Here is a 25,774-nt window from a genome sequence, read left to right on the forward strand (position 1 = left end):
TGATGCAAGGTTTACATTATATCTTGCTCACAAATATTAAATTTTTTATGACAATCCAATGTCAAAATTTGAAAGTTATAGAAAATAATATTGGCTTTCGATATTTTTTTATGGCAGACATTAAATTAAAAATTCATAAACAATTTGCTCCTTTGAAGTAATAGGAATAAAATTTGCATTATTTGGTATATATTTTATTTATACAGCTCATTACAAAAATGGTATGCAGAATCTCGAGTGAGGTTTTTTGTACTTGTGTCATGTGTCAATACTTTTCACTTTTATTCGCATACTGTACGTTTGGGATTTTTTTTCTCGATTAAATCAGGCCAGATATTCACTTTGCACAATAATCTCGCAAGGCCGTGATGTGACCTATCCGTTGTTGGCTTTTGGTCATGCTCAATGTAGCATACTTTGCTGCCGAGCACATACAAGGCGATCATTGTCCGCAACATTATGTTTGATCGATAATAGGCATCAACACTCATGAGATCCTAGTAATAAAAAAAACAAAAAATGGATGCCATGTGGTGAAATGGCATGTCATAAATATAAAGGCAATATGCACATAGTTATGTACAATAACTTAGTTGTTTTACGCCAAACAGCAACCATATGAAAGTTAAACGAAGTAGCCTCATACTGAGCATTTCTCACAAGACGGCTGTGCAAAGTATGTACGCGGAATTACATTATCAAAAAACATTCAGTTTTATATTGATTATTATGAAAATTTACCTATTTTCGATGCCAACATTCATTAAGACATGTTGCTTTCCGATTTCGTAGCATTATCGCAAAATTTTATCAGTGAATACCATACCATTACACGAAACTGAATTTAGAAGACTGTGAATCAGTAGCAGAATGCTATCACTATGAGGCTCTAAAGCTTTAAAACAATGGAGTTCAATAAGATTCATCACCTCATTGTTGTGTGATTCCAAAGCAATAATTCCATTGCCTTGATGGAACCTGCTATTCTACCAGCCAACACACAATTGTTAGGAATTTGCAATTAGCATTCCTGTGTGCTATTAGTTTTTGAATAAGCAAATTTATATACAGTACACTCTCTCAGTAATCCGCCGCTCAATTATCCGACTACTATAATCCGGTGTTATTTTTACTAGTTGAAAGCACAAAATCAAGCTCTATAATTCGGCAGTATTCGATTATCAAATTCAGTAGTCCGCCGCGTACAAGTATACAACTCAGACAGGTTTATTTTGGAAACTTTTTCGTAAAACATACATTCATCGCAAAGAAAGTAATGTACTAGGGAGGAAAATGCCCAAGGACCGCATTACCATTATGCCATGCTCCAATGCAACCGGGACACACAAATTAAAGCTTTTGGTCATAGGGAAAGCCAGAAATCGTAAGCCATTCAAGAATATCTGCCTCACTAAGCAACTGGTTGTGTCAAAGTGATTTACTGTTCAATATTCAGTTAATAAGCATGTATAATTTAGTAAATATCTGATTTTGATTATAAAGAAAACTGTCATTTGCTAGTACAAATTTCTCAAAAAAAACTGTTATTACGAAATACCTACCTGTTTTAATTTTTACCATATTTTGTATGTATGCACTATAATCCGTCGCTTTCACTAATTGGACACTTGTCTGGTTTTTGGGGTGGCGGATTACTGGTAGAGTACTGTATCTTTATTCCATTACTTTTATATTTCAATACTATAACAGACCCAATGACAAGTGTAGGGGTAGTAGTGAAACAATCACAGAAATACCAAACATAGAGAAAATCATAAAATGAATCGTGAACTTTCGGACAATCAAACTGGTAACACCTAGTTGAGAAGCCAGCGCATTATGCATTGGACGACTCAAGAGGGAAGTTGGCCACGCAGCAAATATTTGCCATTTATATAGTAATTTTTAATGGCGGTGCATTAGTCTCAAAAACTGGTTTGCAGCTGATTGAAATCAGCACGCTTTTAATTGGATTGTTATTTTTCAGATATCAAAAACTATTCTACATCTGCTGATTCAACATTTATTGGAAGAACTCCAACCCAATCATGTGTCGAGGAGTCTTACTTAAAAAGAAGCTTTGCAATTGTGGTGAATCAATACCCCCCTCCGCATGAAAGCCTCACAAAAACCAAAACATGCGCCATAGAATAATGTTTCTACTTTTGCTGGACTATAGCACTTAAATTGTCGGATTACAGAGCGGAGAGCCATTCGCTCGGCAGTTCGGTGCCGGACCTTAACAGATAAATACGTATTTCCTATAGAAATCCAATAATCCGACATGGGTGAAAAAATATGGGTGCCGGATTACCAAGCGCCTACTGTATTTATGTCGAATCTTAACACATTCGCGGACACATGTTAGCTCCTACATGTAAGCTCCTACATGTAGTTCATACATGGTAGTGATGACACATAGTAAAATTTTCGATTTAGATATATAGAAATGAGTAAGTCTTAAGATACACTATCTAATGTAAATATGTTCGGCGCGTGGCTCAAGTAGACAGGGAACAAAGTGTTTTAATCCAAAATACGACTTCTATACAGTTCTTGTCGTATTACGTCGTACAGTACAGGACGTCTATAGACGTTCAGTCATATCACACTTGAAAAAATGTCTATAGACCTCCACCCCTCACCACTGATGTATTGTACGTTGAACAATAAATTTACGCAGTCAATTATTGGTGACAGCAGAGAATGTTGCAGACAAACCATCAATCCTGTCACACCTGACGTTGAAGACGAAGTACCGGTTTGCCACAAAATATAAGTTTAGAACCACTGAGACTGAATCGGGCTGATGAATAACGAAAAACTGTCACACCTCGAACTACTGACCATTCGGTTAGCATAAGCAGCCGAGCGCACTACCAATTGCACCATTTGAATCTAGTTTGTCATGGGAAGAGATCATTCGGATGTCATGTACCATATTAGGGATTGAGCCTCTTGGTAATCGGGAAACATGCACCCTATGGATACAATTTCTTTAATAGAAGAATAAATAATTGAAAATGTACCACTAGATATAAAAACCTGATAAGTTTATAAAAACTACGACTAAAATTATTATTATTGAGTGGAAAAGAATATTGCTAAACCACACATTAGATTTACTTCAGTAAGATTTGAATGCACCTATTTTCATCATCCAACAATTACAGAAGACTTATATGGAAAAATCTTCAAAAAATACATCTTTGGCTGCTCCATGAACTAAATAAAGACAATTGATAATTGTGTTTTATCATGTCACCTGCGGATTGGGAGATCAACTGATCATCTCTCATGAAACTTCCACCCTGTTGAAAATAGTAAAGTAAAACCCTAATAGAAAATACTTATTCCGGTGGTGTGAACCTAAACAGTGGTGATAATGTATATATTATAAGAGGCGTATTTAGGTATATGTTGATAAATTCATAGTTCATAGCATGTTCTCGATTATTATATTTAAGTTGCATACGCGGGGGAGTGAAGTAGCAAAGCAATTATGAATAGATAGATGCCGCCAACATTGAAGGTATACCCCAGAGGTAGTCAACCTTTTTATACCTACCGCCCACTTTTGTATCTGTTAGTAGTAAAATTTTCTAATCGCCCACCGGTTCCACAGTAATGGTGATTTATAAAGAAGGGAAGTAACTTTACTTTTAACTAATTTATAAAGTAGAGTTACAGCAAATAATAAAAATTACTTACCAAACACTAATTTTTGTCTGATTTTCGCCAAGTTTGGCAGAATAAATCTTTATAAAATAACTTACTGTGGTTAAATCTATCTTTTTATTTATACTTTGCATACATAGAAGCATTAAGTCTGATGAAATTACATTTAATTAATTAAATATTATTAATGAGATCCCTGACACCGATGCTTCGAAACTAAATACTGCATATCTGGCTCAATTGTTGTGAGGAACAAACGAAAACATAAATAAAATGTTTTTAAAACCCCTACCCCCCATCATGAAAGCTTGAACGCCCACTAGTGGGCGGTAGGGACCAGGTTGACTACCCCAGGTGTACACTGTTGCTAAGCATGCAAATATACCCAAACGAAAAGTTAAATGTTATGGTGGGGATTTAGACAGACCCAAAATTAACGGATACCATTTGGTAGTTAATTAAAAAAATATATAAAATTGGCGCATTGTCAAAAGGACTAATAAATTTTATATATTGCCCCAGAGGCAACCTGGAGTTTTGTAAGCAATTAGATTCAGCTTAATTGGTCGAATTCACATATACATATAAGTACATAGAAAGTAGTTAGATTTTTACAAATATACATTTTGTTTTGAATGCAACCTTAACCCTTTTACTCCCATGGGGCCGATATTTCGGCCCACCATACCTATGCGAAAACTCCATCTGGGCCGATCCATCGGCCGAAAGTTTGGAACCAAATTTACGATTTATTCCAAATTTTTTCCCGTCATATTTCGTCTCATGTAGACGAAGCATTATATTCACTGTGTGTTGGGTGGTGAGTAACATTTATTTTAGTGTTGGCATTGTTTATAATTATGCCATACCCTAATAACTCACAAGTCATAATTGCTCTGCTGTCGAACTTGAGACCAGAGGGTCATAAAAATAATAAAACATTATTTGACACATTTTAAATTCTGATATTTCTTTTAGTTGTTTTATGATTCATATATCACATTACAAAATGAATTTTGTAATTTTTGAACTAACAATGGATGCCACTGTATTTTTGGTAAGATGGTGAACAAATACATGAATATAAATATTATTTTAAATGATTTAGTGCTTTGAGACTTATTTTTTGAAATTACTTCATTCCATATCAGTTAGTCGTCGATACTGTATCGAATTCTCTTGCGATTTCGTGAATTGAATAATATTCTTGAATACATTGACACTATATGATTTTTTTTGATTACTTTATAAAAATTCTATTTCATAGAGAAATAATAATGTTTATTTTTTTTTCCGTTACTACATAAGGATAGATTATATTATAAAATTTGATATATCAATTATAAATAAAAAAATGTTGTCACACTTGTTTTGTTGTTCAAACATAGTTTTATCCGTTCATTTCTAAATAAATATTGATACATTTTTTTCTTTTGTTTTATTGATGTAAACTATCAATATTATTACTTATTATTGCTTTATACACCATTGAGAACACACAAAAAAAGTTTCAAATTTTTAAAACATGTGTAGAATTAGTTATTTAAAAAAAACTAAATCGACGATTTGTTGTCAAAAAACGCTTGGGAGTTTTCGCATATGCTAGGCTAAATCAGCTGGGAGTAAAAGAGTTAATAGATATAGCTAACTTACTGCGATCTTCCAACATAAAATGGTTCCACACTACTGATTTACACTATATTCGAGGGGAAATATTCTTCCCGAGAACCTTGGGGAATGGATTATAAGAAGTTGGGGGGGCACGAAAATTCTTTTTTTACTACTTCAATCCACTCTGTATGCAACCAAAATTCCCTAATAAAATAAACTTCTTGTACTCTCCTATAATCAGGTGGCAGCTATTTCTTCTTCTTCAAAGCGGTGAGAAGTCCTTCACACTTACCTCCTGGATACTTCCTGGGGTGAAATTTTGTATTTGACATCTTAATGCAAACAATAGTACCCATATCCACCAACATATTATATCTTTATCCTGCAAAGTATAACTAAAATTCTTACAGACCATACCGCATCCATTATAACCCATGTCAATATTTGGAAACCAGTCCTTCACAGATATAGTGAGAACAAAAGTCGAGCAATTGACAATAATTGTGTATATAAGAATATTTTCATATTATTAAGTAGACAAATACATTGGCAAAAAGTCAAAAAAAAAATCCTTTTACAAGGTTGTAAAATATTGTAAGCTATCAAATATGAGATTTATTTCTGTATAGTTATGGCGCATTGGCCAATCGCCGACTACAATACTTTGTTTTTAAATAAAAGTTTTCACAAATCTGTAACTAAATATGGCATACCCTTTTTAATCCTTGGAAGACGAAGGTCATTGTAATTACTCATTGGTATTTCATTCTGCAATTGAAGTATGTAATATGAAATGTAGTGTTTGCTCAAACATATTATTGATCAAATATTATTCAACTTAATTAAAAGAAGCTGTAAACAGTAGAACCTCCCATTATCTGGACCCCGATTATCCGGATGTTTATGTGATAATCAGTTTAGTATGATTATAAGAAAAACATATTAAGTAAGAAAATTGTCATATCCAGGTGTATCGTTAACCGGACTATTGTCATCACTAATCAGTCCGGATAATCAAGGTTCTACTGTAATCATTTTTTAAAATCTATATTAATATACAGATAAAGCCCGATACTTTAAACGCATTTAACTGGAAATGAAACATGACGTTTTGACACCGTCCTAGGATTTTGGGCTAATAAAGAGAGAGACTACAGCACCATTAGTATTACAATACTTTATGGTGATTGCTGATTTCTATTATGGTTGAATTGTTTAACTATATAGATAAAATTATCGGGCGCGACTGTAAATAAAATAAAAACCGACAGGCGGCTTGTTTAGGTTACAAAATACTATAATATACACTTCTGGCATTCTAAAAATCTAAATTGCTATTTTTTGTGTTAAATATTTTTAGTTAATTAAGTAGAAAAGATGGTTGTGTGTGCTGTATTAGAATGTGGTAGCCGTACTGACAAGCAAGAAGATGGTATAATGTTTCATAGGTAAGTTAAAACATGTTCATGATAATTTATTTGTTTATTATATATTTTAATATCAAGTGACCTAGTGTTTTTTTTTTAAATAACTTAAATTATGGATATCTTTACCTAATGGTTGCATTTTGGCCGGTTAAAAATACCATATAACGTAAAAAAAAATAGAAAATTATATTTTAATTCTGAGCGTCTAGTGCGAGCACTAGCGATATGGTCTTTGGTCCCAAACATTCGTATACGAATACGTTATAGCTCACCCACAAACCAAATACACGGCACGCAGCTTCATTTAGCAATGCAATAGGTGGCGTCTAGAGGTATCTATAGTCTAAGGCTGTGATGCAAAACAAATCATATACAATGCCAACTAAATGTCCACGTATTTTCAATGAATAATTATCAGTTTTGAACAAAAGTGTCCACGTATTTTCAAAGAATAATTATCCGTTTTGAATAGATACTTTCCAAATGAAAAAGTTTTCTATCTCAGTGTTCTCCATGTCACTTTCACTTGCTTGATTTTTGTTCTCATACATCCAACAAATGGATTCCTTTACAAACGCATACAAATCTTTTCTCAAATACACTTACTGCCCTATACTGTAATTAATGCAACAACCTTTTCTGGTATACACAAATTGCATGATGTCCTTACTTCCTTACGAACACGTTTCATTTTTGCAACTTAATCACCTCAATATCTCTATGAAGCTAAAAATAAAATTTGGTAATGAATCTTGTTGAATCTTGTATTCCCACCAGTGGTGAATACTAAGCGATATGCTACATTATATCTATTCAATATAATAAATCTAAAGATTGGCAATTATAATTTTTTTTTAGAATAACAGGTACAATAAATTCATTGAGGAGCTGAGGATTAAATAAGTAGAAGTGACACAAGTAAACATGTAGGTAGGAGCAGTTTTCAGAGAAAGGGAACCCCGCTTTTATGAAAATTTACAAACATTTACACCTCATTAACTGGATTTATGCCAAAAACACGCTCTTCAAATCTGTGCATGCAAGGCCGGCAATGGAAAATGAGCATGTATATACACGCTGTACTTCACTCACTACACTACCCCGGTCAATTGTTATAAATAAATTAATATAATGTACACAATACACTGCCATCTCTTGTAATCATAGTGACATTCTTAACCGATATAGAAGTCTTTATGATATACTTATAATGTTGTTTCTAAGGTTTTATTTTTTATAGAAATTCGTGGCCCACCAAATAAGCATATCAAGAAAAATCAATATTTAAATTTTGTTGTGAGTTGGAAAATTTTCAGAATACTTGAACCAGTCGAAGAAAACCACCAAAGGTGGCGAAGTGGTGTAACCGTACAAACGTTTTAAACGATTCTAAGCCGAACAGTTAATAAATTGAAGGTGCGCAGATTCAGATGGCCGGTCACATTGTTGGATGTAATGGATCTAAAGCCCTTCATAAAAATTATGAAGGAGCCCCAGCAGGCACACGGCCTTAGACCGCCCCTGAGATGGATTGTCCGGATGACAGTTACGCAATCGGCCATGAACCTGAACAGCTTGAAGCACTAGTTTGTGTAAGTTGCTCTTGTAAAAGTAATAATAGATTACCTAAAATTTGATTACAGAACGTAAAAGATTTACTATTGCATATTTAACTTTGTTACCTATGCACCATGATTCTTATAATCCCCAGTTCCTCAATTATGATTATCGAAATTTCACAAGAAATTCTTTATACATTTTCGACTATCGAAATAAATTACTACATGGTTCCCACAAACTGATGCTTTAATGCAACAAAAATATTTTGTACTATATAACAAATGATAATTATATTATAAAACTTTTGTCAATCTGCATTGAACAAAACCACCCTACAGTAGAGAGCCCGTCACCTAACCTTGCCATTGTACACAGTGACAAGGATTTCTGTGAATACGCAACCATATAATTGTATTAGTAAAAGCCAGGCACTTAATTGGTTTACTCACGTACGCCATATAATTGTATTGGTAAATTCCAAGCATTTGATTGGTTTACTCAGGTTTTAATTAAAAAAAATATATTCTAAATGGCAAGGTTCGGTGAGGCTACTCTACTCAAATGTGAACATTTACTGTTCATACTGATCTATTGAAGTCACATTACAACATGGCAGACTAAACTAGCAAATTGGATTCCAGTAGTAACCAGAATGTAAGGTGATGTTTTTGTCAAATATTGCCAAGTTAACGGTATTGCCTTATTGTCTCAATTACAAGGTAATGATTTACAATGTGCTTAAAGTCAAGATATGCTCGACAAGTCAAAAAGAAAATTTGGATCAACACCTACTCACAGCATGACATTTATAAAAAAAAGTTCATCACCATATTCACTCACGGCTCTCGTGGTGAAGTTGGTAAGGCTCTCGCCTTCCACCCGAGAGTTCCTGGGTTCGATTCCCGGTCATGACAAAAACATTTATGTGTTTTTCTCAAAGCCTGGGTGTTTGTGATTGTTCAAAATTACTAACAACCACCTTGTACGAATAAGCAAGGACATGGTTATTAATAATTCTAAAAAAAAAAAAAAAAAAAAAGGGCTAAAACAGACGGCGCTGCAAATCGACGCAGGTAATACTAATTCTAAATGGATCCAATTAGAGTCGAGCAAGCAATTTGCTGCTTCATGTCTTTTATCCCAAAGTGTGGAGGACGTGGACATAAAGTGAATACGTGTATTAACGAAGGCGCCAAGTACCAAAAAGTAGTATTGCCTATGGTTACAAAATACTGAGTCATTGCAGTAAAATTGCATGAAGTAGACATTTTGAAAAATGTGGTTTCACAGTGTGAAGCAATCTCGGCAGCTTCCATAATTTTAGGAATTAAGAACTCGAGACGGAATGTCAACACACCGTTGTCAGCCATTTTATATTCAATGCCGTTGACCACTGCAGTGGTACTTACACCATTATAATTAATAAAACACGTCAACGGACTTACGTTGCTAGATTTAAATATTTTGTTGTATTTTGTGACTTGCTTGAGGCACTTAGACCATAGTTGACATTATTGGCGTTGGTACGTAAAACATTTTTCTATAAAAATGTCAGTTTTTATTTTTTTGGTACTAAGCGCCTTAATTAATACACGTATATTCAGGTAATATACACTTTTCTTGCCGGGCACAGAATGAGAAACCGCACCATCGGTTTCGGAACCAGGCGCTCTACTAAATATTCGACCGTGATTCATTATAATTGAATAGTACCTTTTTTTTACCGAGAATTGAACATTAAAAAGTCACATTTCAAAAATTGGATACACATATTGTATCCATTCATTCCAAACATGGGGCCCTTTTGCAAAAATCAGCACACGGCTTGAACAAACACCATTCCATTATGAATGATGCAGTTCCTCTTTATTATTTTAACCATTATATTATGATATTTGCATTCCCTAAATATGCTGTTTTCCAATTCAGTACCATGCAATGGCAAATGGTTAGAATTTAGGTTTTGTCCAAGATATTATATTCTAGTGGTACATACATACATACCTAATTATGTAGGTATATTCTTCAACTGAACAGAGAAAATGTCTCTATAATACGCTATTTAAAAAGACTTTAAGAATTAAAAGAATTATTTTGATTTTGGCATAATGGGCGCTAAATTGTGATTTACAATTTCATGTCAGACATTTAAAACTTTGATTTTATTCTCCTGTAAAACAATTTCCCAGACAGATACAAATATTTCCAAATATGACATTGGTAAAGAGATATCACCTTACATTCGGGTTAATGAAATTTAATACTCACCATGGCAGATATATATTTGTATTACGGATATTAATAAATTCAGCAAATGATACTCACAAAGTGTCCCGCAAATGATTGTAGAAAGCAAACGGTTCAAGATATTTTTTCATTGATTAAAAAAAATATTTTGAAAGTCGCCGTACCATGAACCATACCAATATACGATTTTCAGCATGGTAATATCTTGTTTAGAACAGCTGACTTGTACAATCATATCGTGAACACAACAGGAAGAGAACAAATAAATAAATTCAAACGCTTAAATATTTTCAAAATTATATATAAATATGCATCGATACGAATGCATAAGATGTGAAAAGAAAATATGAATATTTCGACTTACCGTCTTACCATAAAACCTCACCAATTTTTTTGGCTACAAGTCACTTTTTACCAATATTATTTTACCTTGTCACTTCACTTCACTTGGAACCACTTTGGAAACGCGAAAAAATTGTTTTCATCAAGCGCGTCAGAGATAAAACTAATAAAGTTCTTATGAAAATATCATTTGAATAAAATACTTCCGCAATCGAAGCGACTCTGACAAAATAAGTGAATGTTTCATCGAAATTATCAGTAAATGAAAGGATAACATGAAAAGGTAAATATATGATCCAGCGAGAGGGCGAAATCATGTAAAGAGTATAATCCAACTACAGAAATATAATTATGAAGAGAACTAATTCGGCAACAGGGGACCGATGATGGAAGTAGAAGGGTCAATTAATATATCGCAGGTACAGCGACAGAAGGGTTAAGAAGATGAGTTAGCGGAGAGAATAAGAGGCGGGAGCATAGCTCACCTTGAGAGTCCCGGTGGCCGTCCTGTCCTGTGATCGATTCGTCTTGAGATCTGTCCAATGGCCAGGGGTATCCTACAATGTACAATTTATTAATGACACGTGAACCGAATTGTAAATAGTGGCGCAGTGGTGAAGACAAGACTCAATGCTGAGCAATAATTTATTATCCTGTCTGTAAGTAATAACATAATAATGTGAGATACGAGTGACACCTTTAAACACTATGAAATTATTGGTTCTGTAAATGAAACTAATACAATTTGAACATTCAATATCGAAAATTGTATTATTTTCATTTCTAAAAATAGTTTTCAATTCGTCCAACAGATGGCCTTTGCCACTTCCACATAATACAAGGAGCTCAAAAATCTACCCACATCCCTACTGAGTTCGTTGTGACAAATAAAAACATATTCAGGTTGCATATAGGTAGTAATATAAAACCGGCTCAGAAGTGACATGGTCAAAAAAGGTCAAGTCTAATAAAGAACAGAAAGACTCGCAGGTTATTTATTGTATGGATATTCTACGAGTCATCGACTTCATGGCGAATGTTTTAAAAGTGAGGAGTGAGGGGCGAGGGAGTCGTACCAGAGTGTTCGAGTTCTCCGTCACCGTCGCCGTCGCTGTCTGCCTCCTCGTCCAGCGTGAGGTCTTCCACCGACTCCTCCATGCCATCGTCAGAGTACTCGGCCTTGGGTCGCACAACTGCGGGAATGTCTACATCAATATCGAGCTTGGCTTTCGCAACAGGCTCGTTGCCAAACTGAATCCTTTTGATTTTGGCCATCGTGTCATTCTCTTCGCTGATGGTGTCTGCTACGGGTATAGGGAGGGGGACGGGAACACCAGCGGGAGGTGGCGGTGCCAACGTCACCTGGGCTGAATTGTTGAGGACGGGCTGAGGGGAGTGATTGGAACGGGGCAATGTGAGGGGGAGGGTGACGGCGGCATGGTTGAGTGGCGCTGGAGGCAGTGGGGCAGGGACAGGGAGGGTTACAGCATGAGTGAGTGGGTGAGGGGGTAGAGGGGATAGGGACGTTCTTCTCTTTTTCCTTTTGCGTCTGGAAGGGCTGATGGATCCTTCTCTGCTTCCTTCGTCTATGTCACCTCCAGGACTGGCTCTGACACTTCGAACCTGTTAAAATGAGTGAAGGCAATGAGTATTTACAAATATACTGTTGTAAATGTTGTAGAATACCGACATTACCTGAATATTTTCCCAGTAATAAAACATACAATAGTTTATCGTACAGAAGACATCGTATGCGCTAATAAAGTTAAAAAAATAATTGAGTATTTTTATATAGAAATATGTACAGTGAAACCCCGATTTTACGTTTTTGAAGGTACTAATGCTTGATAGTGAATTTGTTAGACTTTTTCCGATAAAGTTTTCACACAAAAAGTGTTAATTTAATAACAATATTAAAACATATCGAAACTCTAATGATGAAAATCATGTTAATTATATTATTTTTGATGCTGAGAAAAAAAACAATGAAAAAAATGTTTACTTCTATTTCGATTTTTTATGAAAATCCCACTATTTTCGGTTTTTTATAAATTATTTTGATTTCTATTTATTATTAAGGGGGGACATGCTCAGTGTAGGTCAAAATGGAGCTTTTGTTTTATTTTCAAAGCATGATCCTGGACATACCTTAAACGTTGTAGATAATCTATTTATATAATTTAGAAGCCTTATTATCCTTTAAATTTATTTTAAACATTTGATGACTGCATAAAGTATTTTTATTACATAAAATAGTATTCTTTTAAACCTCTCGCTCTAATGTTTTAGAATATAGTCATATTTCGGTACATAACTGTGCAGTGGTGTTAAGATTTTTTACATATATTAATTTTTAAACGCATTTATAAAACCATTAGTATAATTTATGACGAGATAATTTTAGTAAAATATTTATGATAAAAAATTATATTGATAATATCTGTTATCTTTGTAATGTAATTATGTTTGTAGTTTGTACCATTAACCCTTTGATTAGTATCGCCGCACGTATGCGGCGACACCGTAGTGATCCAAATAGAGTATCGCCGCGTATGTGCGGCGACACCGTATCATTCGAAATTTTCAATAATAATAGATAATAATAGAATAATTTCGATGTAATAATTATTTACAGACAACACAAATACATTTATCATCAATTTTTAGATGTTATTATAAAATAAATATTTGTTTCTAGTGAGAAAAAAATACGTAAATAAACGCAACTATTATGAACAAAATCTAATTCCGTAAAATTCCTACATCCCCTTTTATTCTCTTTTGAAAAAAAATTTTAATTCTACCATCGGTAACAGATGTTCTGTCGAAGATTCCAGGCCCAAATTGGAAACAACTATGTGTTCAAAATTTTATAAATTATTACGAAAATATTTTTTTATGCATAGCAATTTCAGTTTTCAGTTCTGTTTGGATCCCAAATATGTAGAAATTCATTTATACATATAATATGTCTACAAATTATTATAAAAAATATTATTTTCAAAAGTTTCCAATACAGCTCTATTTTGTTTACATTTAGATAACCAAACGCGGCGGCGCGACAAGAATAAGGGCCATACATGTGTCCCACATTTCAATTTTTTTCACACTTGTTGACAGCTTGATTGCTTTCGGGTCATTAGGTATCGTTTCAATCACTCAAGAGAGATTCAAATATTATGCCGATTTTAGGTAAACCTCACCCTCTGCACAACCCTTAGCAAAATATTTGGATATTATTTAGTTTTTTGCTTGAGGTCGGATTGCATGCATTGAAATTGGATCGCGATAATAATTATTCGATATTATTTATTTTGTGATTTTGCCATTTTATATCTATTTTTTACTATTTTTATTACACAATATATTATAGCGGTGTTTCCCAACCAGTGTCGCGAGAGCAAAGTATAGTAAAAGCAAGGTCAGTTGTTCTCAACATTTTATAAAAATATAAATTTTTATAAAATATATATTTTTATAAAACTATATTACTATGTACTTGCATAGTAAATTATGGTCAAATAAATTGAGTGATTCTCAACATTTCATAAAATGTTTTTTTTCTAAATAATTTTACCTCAGACTTTTTTCGAATGATTATTATTACACTTTATCATTATTTTGATTGTATAATAAATTTAATTTTCTACAATTATTATTATTATACTTACTATTCTTATTTTGGTTGGAGAGTAAAATATTGTAAAATAAATTCAGTGGTTCTCAAGATTTTATAAAAAGATTTTTTTTTCTAAATTCACCTCATATATTTTGTTCCAGCGATTGATATTCTACTATAATTATTTCGATTATATAGTAGACTATAGCAAACCAGCGGATTCCATTTGTTGTACTTTATTTAATTTTTTTTCAAATGTTTATTATTATTCTGTTCTAATTTTGATTGGATATAATGAAATGAATTTAGCGGCTCTCAACATGTTATAACAAGAAATCTTCTTCTTAGTGTATCTCACATTTTTTTTCATTGATTGTTATTTTGCCCTGCTAAATTTCAATTATGAAAAAGTTGTTCCTGTCATTTCAAAAACCTCTAATAAAATTATGATAAAGTGTAAACAATAAATGCATAACAATGATAAATAGTGTACTCGTGCAAGACAGAAACTGTTGAACAGACTGATATATTTCAAGTATCTACCTAGGTAAGTTTATATAATAAGACTTTATCTATACCTACTTTCTTTTGCAATATATTGCAATATAAAAATATTCTTTTTGGTGATGAGAGTCAGAAAATATGTTTTACTATATTTTACTATGTAAGAAAAACAAGAGTAGCAAGTGTGAGATAAATTTAGATAAAAAAATATTTTTATAAAATGTACTGCAATTGATTTACTATAGTTTATTACACAATAAAAATAATTTTTATGAGACCTAATTACCATTGGGAAAAGTGCGGGATAAATTTAGAAAAAAAAATCTTTTTATATAAATTGTTGAGAACCGCTGATTGATTTACTATATAGTTTATAACGCATTCGAAATAACTACTATATAATATAATAATTACCATCGGAATAAGTGCAAGATAAACTTTGAAAAAAATCTTTTTATAAAATGTTTAGAACCACTGAAATTGATTTTTATTATGTAATCGAAATATAGTCATAGTATATTACCGCAAACACTGTCTTTTTACTTAGCAGGGCAAAATAATAATGCTTGAAAAAAATTGTGAGGTAAACTGAGAAAAAGATTTCTTGTTATAAAATGTTGAGAACCGCTAAATTTATTTCATTATATTACTATCCAATCAAACTAAGAACAGTATAATAATATCTAATCATTTGAAAAAAAAGAAATTTCTTATAAGTACAAAAAAAAATGGGAACCGCTGGTTTGCTATAGTGTACTATATAATCGAAATAATAAATTATAGTAGAATAACAATCGCTGGAACAAAATATAAGAGGTGCATTTAGAAAAAAATATCTTTTTATAAAATCTTGAGAACCACTGAATTTATTTTACAATATTTTACTATCCAACCAAATTTAGAATTATAAAAAATTGAATTTATTATGCAATCAAAATAATTATAAAAGGTGCAATAATAATCATTCGAGGAAAGTCTAAGGTAAAATTTTTTAGAAAAAAAACTTTTTATGAAATGTTGAGAGCCACTGAATTTATTTGACTATAATTTACTATCCAAGTAGTAATATAGTTTTATAAAAATATATATTTTTATAAAATGTTGAGAACAACTGACCTTGCTTTTACTATACTGTGCTGTTGCTGCACTGGTTGGGAAGCACTGCTATAATGTATTGTGAAATAAAAATAGTAATAGTAGGTACATAATAAAAAAATATTCTAAAAACTTGTAAATTAACCCAAAATAAAATACTTAATAAAAGAAAATCTTCAAAATTAACTCACTCCCGAGATGTAAATTCTAAATATTTAACTCACTAATCAAAGGGTTAATAAGATTATTTATTTCTTGGATGGATTCTTTAAATAGAAATATTGTAACTTCCTTCCTACGCTTTTAAGATAAAGTGCCAACTATCACAGAGAAAGCTCGGTTTACTCTACTGCAGTAACTGCACGCAAATGACAGGAAACATTAATTCCGGACACGAGAAATCGAAAGTTCCACTATACTACTAATTCTTTTCCCAAGAAAGGGCCAATTACAAAAATCTATTATAGTTAATTCAGTGATTTTTTAAAAGGACCAACTGTCAACATGTCAATGGCATGATAAAATTTAGTGAGTTTTCAACTAATTGACGCTTCTTAATCTTAATGACATAAAACCATGTCAGGTCGAAAATAAATAAAAACAAATTTTAACATCCATGTGCAACATAAGATAAAAAGTTACCTTAGGGGGTGGAGTAACAGGGCGAGGGTGAGGCGGGTTGGAGGGGGCGGGCGGGGGCTTGCTGTCGGAGAGCCCCTTGATCTGTAGTGACTCTGCGGCCTTGAGCAGAGCACCCAGCTGGTCCTGGGAGATGTTCACCTCTCCTCGGTACATGTAGTCCATCATGGCTCTCAGCTCGGCGAACTTCACATCCTTGAGTATTATGATGGGGTGCTTGTCATATTGTTGGCTCAGGACCGACTGAAAATAATATTTGATGTTAGCAAACATTAATTATTATTTTAATTTCTCCTTTAACTTTTCGACTTGAGCTAGTGAACGAAAAATGTATATCTTCTTCTCGGCGTGTGCGTGTACTTGTTTAACATTTTTAATCTTCATGATACGGTGTATAATACTATTCTCTATAGATCCACCAATATAAATTGTCCGCTAAGTGAGGGTGCCACATGCTAACATTTGACATATCATTCAATACTTTTTACTGTGTTGAGCTTAGTTCAAAATTCGAACACCAGACGATTTATGATGGTATATCTATACCTGCGATCATTTTAAGTATGATTCATTGATAAAAGTGAAAACAATAACTTGAAGATGAATTTTCTTTCAATAAAATAAATAAATACCTCCCCACTCATTTTTCATGCAAACAATTCCAAAACACCTCCGAGAACAATGTTATTTTTTTTTTACATTGAAAGTCTTAGATCGTTATAGTCGTGCCATTATATCATGGCTGCGGGAGTATTAGTGAGGATCTGCGTTGAAAATTCCCGGCGTTTTCTGGTATATATTTATACTTTTCAAACCCTGCACATCCATTCTATACCCAAGACTGCTTTCGGCCTTTACGGCAGCTAACTAGGGTAGGAAACTATCGAAATATTAACACTTATTGTAACAATTACAATAAGTTAGCCGTCTGAACTGTCAAAACTATCTATCTCACTGTAAAATTTGTCACAGCCAAGAGAGGTGCTGTTAAAACATAGCACTTATTGTAACAATTACAACCAACTTATTGTAATTGTTACAATAAATGCTAACACTTGGATACTTTCCTACCCTAGATAGCGGCCGAAAGCAGTCTTGTGTATAGAATAGATGCGCTGCTCTCCCTATTGCACATACAGCGCTAAAAAATCGAAGCTTAAGACGCCATGTTATGTTGGTTGTGGAATAGTCTTATTTTTTCCAATGAAATCTTGGAAATACAAACTCTCTCCAATGTGTTTGTTTGGTATTTTAAAATATAACATGATTTCCACTAGAACTAGAAGATTTCAACTAGTATTCACCAGTTAGTGTGTTCTGCCAGAACAGCGACGATATGTTCTAATGATAAAAAACTCTACAACAATCTGTTTCCATATTTTTTTCATCCAACAATCATTCTAACTATAGTAATTCAATTCAATTTATTTATTTTTACATATTGTGGACATTACAAATTATAAGTTTAAGACGTTCACAACATGACATAAAAAAGAGATAGATAGTATGTTATTAAACAAATATGTACATACAAAAATATTAATTATATAGGTACATGGAAATACACCGGATGAGTTAAGCAGACCCTATTTTAAAAATTTATAAAATAACGTCCACCTATACTCATCTCACGTAGGTGGAATATATCAACACCCGAAGCAATTTCGTTGAACATAGTTATCGCCCTCCCAATTGGCATTACCAGTGGCAGGTTGGTTCTGCACCTTGGGAGAATAAACAACTGATGTTCTCTATTTCTAAGATAGTTATCAGGGACACACAGGTCAACACTGCCCAGAATGGCAGAGTTCTCATTTATACCTCGTATAAGTCGAAAAAAATACATAGCTAAATAAAGATTTCTTCTAAATTAAAAAGTAAGTTGTAATACATGCAGTGGCGGTAAGTGATTTTTTTGATTAAATTTTTTGGGGGCCGCAATAATACATACTGTCAACAGTAAATCCATACATGTGAAAATTATCCATTTTAAAATTAGAACATATTCAATTCTATTGTTTGTTTTTACAGGGTGACACTTAACATTATTTCAATGGGTGAAGAGTAAAATATAATAAGTCATTATAGCTCTGTACTCGGAACAATATGAGATCATACACTTATGATTGGCGCATGATATTCAGAAACAAAAACATGGTGAAAACGATTGACAAGGTTTCCATAATTTTAAAATAGTTGTAGGTTAATTTTAAGTAAACTAAATAATTATATTGCCAGGGCACAAATCATGTATAATAATACAGTAAAATTTGTTGTGCTACTGCCCCTATTGGCAATATGGGGATATCAGTTTATGGCTAAGACAATAATATTAAGAACCTATAAAAAAAAATGTGATTCACAATATTGAGCGATGTTTCAAAACAATGCAAGCTGTCGCTTATGCAAGTGGGTTTTGGCGTTATGTATCTGATTTCATGGACACACAACACATAATGAGTCAGGTAGTTTAATAATCCATACTGGTGAAATCGAAACAAAAAGACACCCACACTTTGTTGTACATACACTTTGTTGGCAGAAATCAAATAAAATTATTATTTTATCAACACTTCAATTAAATGCCTTTTATGAGTTTCAGTGGAATCTGAATGAATTAAGTATCAATTATCAACGCAAACAACCTCAACCCAAAAAGCCCCATGGAATTAATAATTTGCATGTACATACTGCGGGGTTGCTGCCAAAAGTTGGTAAATCAATAATTTAGGTATTTAGAGTTAACAAATATATGCAACAAATGTATGCTAGAAAAAAAGGTCAAGGTCATCCCGATTTATCCTCTTGCGTCCTGAGGTACACATATGTGGACGTTATTTAAATATTTTTTAGCAATGATTTGAATGGATACTTGAACCACATTTGACTACAGTGGTATAGATAGTATATTTTTCTACCACTAGAGCAAAACACTAGCCTATGTAGTTTTAAAATAAATTGTTATTTTGACTTTGAAGTTATGGATATTTGCACAAGACGAAAATGGCGGCTAAAAAGTCAACTCTGACAAGTAAGTGCTTATAATTAAATATTAATATTTATTTCTATTAAAAACCAATGATGTATTTACTTTCACAATGAATCATAGTAATATTCCGTATACTTTAAATTATTTTTACACTTTAGTAAAATATTATAATCATAGTTTCAAAATTCGGTACACACATGTGTAACCCAGGTCTAGAGTGATATATTTTGACATTAGTATATCTGATTTATTGAGGTTATGTTTTTTGTTTACATTTAGACGAATCCTTGAATAGCCAGCATATTGGTGATATTTTGAATGATAATGATGTCGAAGTTGGTGGAGGATATAACCCTGACGATAGTAATGATGTTCACATTCATCTCCTGGGGCCAGATGATGACTTTATCCTGGAGAAGCAGTGAACTTTACCCACTGCTAGAGGCTGAGATACATCCTCTAAAATCACAATCCAGGATCCTATCCTGGCTTATGAAACCATAAGGTATCAATGCTCATATTATATTAATTTATCATTTAGTCATAAATATCAAACTTATCATTTTATTAGGCAAGTGCATGCACTGCCAAAAAATCAATTAAGTAGGTACCAATTAAATTGATACAGCTTGAAAGGGCTTTGTGATCTCCATATTGAGGATTCCATGGACAGAATAATTAATATACTTAATATGCCTAGTGATTAATACTATTGGCCATTAGTATTTATATTCCTGGTGTTGAATACTTAATAAATAGGAATAAATGTATCGATTAATTCATAGTATTGTATTTTCTATTGTTTCAGTACGCTGAGCCTAATAAGACGAATGATGCTGAGCTGAAGAGTTCAGTTCATGGCCATATATGGTTTATTGGGTGCTGGACTCCAATTGCTCTATAAATTATTCTCCTTGTGGGGAAGTGAATCCTACCTATCTGATGAAGATACGATACAATCTCAATGCTAGCGCTGTGATGTTACTTTGTCTTCCCAACAACTGCCCTTGTACGTCTACACATATGACTTTTTTACCAGCTTCAATCTCACCGATTCGTTATTTCAGGCCAATACGTGTTATGATTCAAAGAAGACGAAGAACGATATGCATCACTCAGTCAGCTATTGTAAAATACTGATTACAAGTCAATGAGCCGCATTAATCTTCACAGTGGTGTGTTTGCTTTCACAGGACATCAAGCATGTAAACTGTGAGGATCTTTGACCACTGTGGACATGGACTTGTTGGACATGGACATGAAATTGTTTGCTCATTGTACATGCAAACTTATAGGCAAGAAAATATTCACTGTGATTGGAATACTTCATAGTCATGGAAAATCAGACTTGCAAATCCTACGATTTGGTATGAAAGTCATTTAGCCATCATTATCATCATCGATACAAGGTCATCCAAGAAACTCTTCACCATTAGCTTCCATAACACACCGAGTAAACACAGATCTACTTCTAAAGCAAAGAATGGTTGTCCCTAAACCTATTCCCTGAAGTGCGCGCTAATTAATGTGTAGTATTTTAGGGTTTTGACCGTTATTGTACTATATTTTTAATCTAAATAAATATAATTATCCAATCACCATTATATTATTATGATTATTGTATTATTTTTCTAATAAAATTGTATCATTATATGGATATCACATTGTTTTTCTTTCATTTCATTGTTTGTACTGTATCCAATATTGTACTCTATTGTGACCTGAGATGCACTCACGTGCACGTAGTGGATTTTAGTTAATATATAGTAAAAAAAATATTTTTAATTTTTTTTTGTGATCTTAATAATATTTATTGAACAGAAAAATGCACAAATATTTTTTCTCATGACTGGTTCTATCTCGGGTCTCAAGAGGTTATTGAACATGCACATAAAGGCATGTCAAACTTCAAATTGAAATTACTCCATAACATGATTTAGAGACTTACCAACTTTTGACAGGAACCCCATCCCATGATAGTATGTACACATTTATGAATAATGAATGTGAAGAAGGTATTGTCATTTTACTAATTATGTCAATGGCACACTACCGACACAAGGGACTACAAATTCCGCCATCAGGAATCGGCTTTGGGATGAATTGTAGTAAATGACATTCCTAACTTAATTGTAATGGACATGCTGAGCACTAGCAAATTTTTTATTATCGAGGTTCTTGCAGTCTCATAAAGTTGAAACAAATGAAAAATAATTTGCATGAATGACAGATAGATCAATAGCTTAATACTTTGGACGTGGAAGACGCACACGGTGCGTAATGACCAGGCGGCCGATCGATGTAATTAACGTGCATTTTAAAGGGGGCAATTAAAATCTCATTATCTATTCAGCAGCGAAAGCGTTAAAGGCGAGAGCACTCCCCAGAAAATGAAAATAGTGAGTTTCAGTCAACTATTTTTCCCTTAGGCTGATTTTCCAGTGACGCTGAACGTCGGCGCTGATCGGCGAAATCACAATCTAGCATTTTCTAATAAAACCGATTGCTCAGGGCTGAGAAGCTTCGGCGCCGATCATGCACGACCATACGCGGCACTGAAGCGCCTTCACTGCCAGTGAGAGTTACAGTGTCACGCTGAAAATGCGTCACAATGAGTACAGTCAAAATGAGTCGTGATTTATAGACTTTGCGGCGATCGGCACGAGACAAAAATGAGTCTGGGCTGACAATCAGTACCGAGCAGCTACGCGATCATCGACAGCGCCAACGTTCAGCGTCACTGGAAAATCAGCCTTAGAATTTTTCCAATATTATATATGATTTTGGATTTTCAAAATTACGTTATTCTAAATATAATGTATGAATTATTGTTATTTTATTTTGTTGTAATAGTAAAAATATCTGAATTACTTGATGAAACATGTTCGTTTTCGCTGGTAATTGTAAATTTAATTATTTCAAATGTATGGCTTTTGCGCAATATCTGCGCAAGTTCAGTTGTCCATATTTCTGTCAATGTCCAGGTTAGTCATATAGCCCGTTCACAGGTGCATGGACTTACTGCTGACGTTATGTATTATCGCAACCATAACAAGAAAAATGCACATGTAAACACGTATTATTGTGTAAGTTGCAATATCAAAAAAGTTGAGTGGCTTCTGAATTTTCACCAGATAGTTAGAACAGTGTCCGGAACCTAGTACATACGCAGTTCGCCGTATCACACTTCATCGTGAAATGTTGTATCGGAAATATAAGGTCGTCTAACCTCTATGAGTCGTATATTACCTGCTGACATAACACACGGTTCTTGTCGGTTTACACTTTACAGGAAGCCAACAGCAAACAAATATTGAAAATAGCTGATATACTGGATTATTTGTTAGGTTAGGTTTTCATTCTTGAATTCATTAATTTTGCCAAAATCAGCCATGAAAATTGAATTAATTGTTCATATTGAATCTAATAAAATTGGAGACCGTATAGCATACGGTCATCTCTTTCCGATAAGAAAGCTCACGGCAAACTATGCTACAGTGAAATGTTTTACGTACAATTTACATGTAACCAGTTAGAATTTGTGTAATATATGCGCCTGAGCAAAAAATACGAACTACACAGCACAGAGCATTTTGACGTTTACCAATTAGCACCATACAATGACAAAGTCAGCACTTTTACATGTTAACAGTTATTATCGTGATAGTTTAAAATACACACTATCGGTGCAAATAAATCCATGCACGTGTACAGGTGCTATTAATGACAGGGACCCACAGTGTATGGAAGTGCCTGAATGATTCTATTCTGACCAGGAAAATGATATCTGGCAGTCAGCTGCTCTTGTTGAAAAGCAAGTAATGCAAACCAAATCAAAATCATCTGTAGATTGACCTTCTTTCATTTGACAAATAAAGAGATGTAATGTTCATTAGCAATGGGGAAAATAATAAAATTATCAAAGTAGGTAGTACCTATTGATTTTACCACAATCCACAGTATGACAGCTATGATTTATATGTAGGTAAGTATATTATTATGACAGGCATGTAGGTAAACAAATTATTTGAAAATAGCTGATATACTGGATTATTTGTTAGGATAACCTAACCTAATCTAACTTAACCTAACACAAACTAAAAATAATCCAGTATATCGGCTATTTTCAAAATGTGTTTGCCGCTGTATCCAGGATAAATGTATAGAACCAATTAATTATTTCCTGTAATTTTGTTTAATTTACAAGAATCCTGCAGTTTGATAGTAAAACAAAATAGAAAGCATTCTCAAAACATATTACCAATACACATGTAGTCAAATAAAAGTCCACCTACATACAATGTAAAAGTTAATCACAAAAGTAGGTTATTTTTTTGGTGGTGATTTTTGTTGTGTTGTCAAAGTTGTCAAAAAAAAAACATGTGAAATGAATAGTTATCGAAAAGTAAATACCTCGAAATAGGGACTGCAGGCTGAGAGAACAACTTTATGAGCCTTCAGCGTTTGCCCTTCGGCCGCTAATGTGCAGTCCACATGGATTCCTTTCTCCAAGAGTGTGTCAAATACTGATATGAGAGTGGATTGATGATTGTTCCATCGCAAACAGAACTGTTGGTCATCGTCCATTTTAATCTGAAATATACGAGAAAAACAAGAAAATAAACACAAAAGCTCCGTCTTGACTCATCTAAGCTTTCTACACAACTGAATTTGTCCACCTACTTCTTATCGCATAACGGGAAATAGGAAAGTGCTTTCTGCTTACGTGCAATCGCAACTTTCAAATTACACCATTATACTAATGATGATCGATCGGAACATTAGAAATTTAGTACATTTGGCAAAATGATTAATTATTTTAAATTTTCAGAAAGCTGAAAGGCAACGCGGCACCCGAGAAAATGGCCGCTTTTCCAACACGACAATAATAAAATGGCGACGAAAATTCCAATAAAAGTTCACCCCAACAATGCACTGAGGAAAATCAAAACAACTACTTGAAAACTCTTTGTCAGAGATTCGTCATAAAAGCTGCAAATAATAAGACAAGAAGAAAAACAATTAAGCTTTCGCGATACGCCCACAACAATAACGATAAAATAACAAGTTAACAATAATTTCGGAAAAACCATGTCATCACTTACGTTTGTCACTTAAATGTTACATTAACTGGTCAGTTGCGTCAATATTATTACATCGGGAACGTACACGGGGATGAAATATTGAAAAAACATAAACAAAACATTTGTATTTGAACCACCTCACCTAACAAAAACACAAAACTATCGCTATTCGTGTACATGTACATGAAGGAAATGGGCCAAGCCCGTCACCAAATTACCAAGAAGCGGCGCAATAACTCAACAAAAGCTTACTGCGCAGGACTGTGCTGCCAACGACAAATTAAATTTATTGCCAGTGCTAAAATTATGGTAGTAAGTATAAATTACTTACTCAATAAATTAAAATAATATTTTTAATTTCTATTTGGATGAATATAATTTTGATTCAACAGTGAATAAATTAATAAAATCGAAATAAGTATAAATTTGTATTATTACTTACAACAATATTAACACAAACGGCGATAATGTCAAATCTATACATAGGTATACACTATTACCAAAAAGATTGAAGACTTATAATTTTAATATGTCCACAAAATAGATTTGTTTGCATAGTGTGTCAGCATTGTAAATGTATAACAATCAAAAACCCATCGTAAATAAAATTATGTCATCACTATAGATGGGGGTGCTATGCCCATTACGTCAATATAGCGACAATAATCGGTATCGTCACATTTAGTCACACAACCTTTTGCCCCCTGTCTATAAATATTTGCTTCAAATACACTCTATGACGATCGATCATAATGTCGAAAAACCCGTTTCTTATGTTGGCGTCCTGTGTCATAGGGTGTCACAGAGTGTAAATAGTATGTCATAGCTGTCATACAATATGTATGTAGGTATAATATGTCTGAATGGCATAGATTTGATCATAGACACTAAAACGCTCTTAGCATATATGTGCCCGATCGTCATATAGTCTATTTGAACCAAGTCAAATTTTTGACAGAAAACAGAAAAAAAAAAGTTT

At 33.4% G+C, this 25,774-nt stretch overlaps 1 protein-coding gene and 1 long non-coding RNA gene across 9 annotated transcripts in view; one reads left to right on the top strand and one right to left on the bottom strand.

The window, feature by feature from the left end:
- Positions 1 to 25,006, bottom strand: part of lola (longitudinals lacking) — a 36,166-nt gene extending 11,160 nt beyond the window's left edge. For 3 of the 8 annotated variants that reach the window (XM_085959484.1, XM_085959487.1, XM_085959491.1), the window contains exons 1-5: positions 24,817 to 25,006; positions 24,125 to 24,304; positions 16,726 to 16,965; positions 11,942 to 12,488; positions 11,351 to 11,422 (exon numbers count right to left, since the gene is read on the bottom strand). In XM_085959484.1, the coding sequence (XP_085815610.1) occupies positions 11,351 to 11,422; positions 11,942 to 12,488; positions 16,726 to 16,965; positions 24,125 to 24,298 (1,033 nt within the window). In that variant the 5' untranslated portion in view covers positions 24,299 to 24,304; positions 24,817 to 25,006. Of the gene's footprint in view, positions 1 to 11,350; positions 11,423 to 11,941; positions 12,489 to 16,725; positions 16,966 to 24,124; positions 24,305 to 24,394; positions 24,593 to 24,816 lie in introns of those variants that run through there. The other 5 variants (XM_085959485.1, XM_085959488.1, XM_085959492.1 and 2 more) reach the window with 2 other exon arrangements.
- Positions 19,713 to 21,378, top strand: LOC147063224 (uncharacterized). The gene is made up of 3 exons (XR_015072063.1): positions 19,713 to 19,753; positions 19,991 to 20,216; positions 20,520 to 21,378. It is a non-coding gene; the product is annotated as an uncharacterized LOC147063224 (long non-coding RNA).
- Positions 25,007 to 25,774: the final 768 nt, after the last annotated feature.

This window comes from Rhyacophila brunnea, unplaced genomic scaffold (assembly GCF_057557595.1).
Source record: "Rhyacophila brunnea isolate RB1 unplaced genomic scaffold, BYU_Rbru_1.0 scaffold_9, whole genome shotgun sequence".
Classification (NCBI taxonomy): domain Eukaryota; kingdom Metazoa; phylum Arthropoda; class Insecta; order Trichoptera; family Rhyacophilidae; genus Rhyacophila; species Rhyacophila brunnea.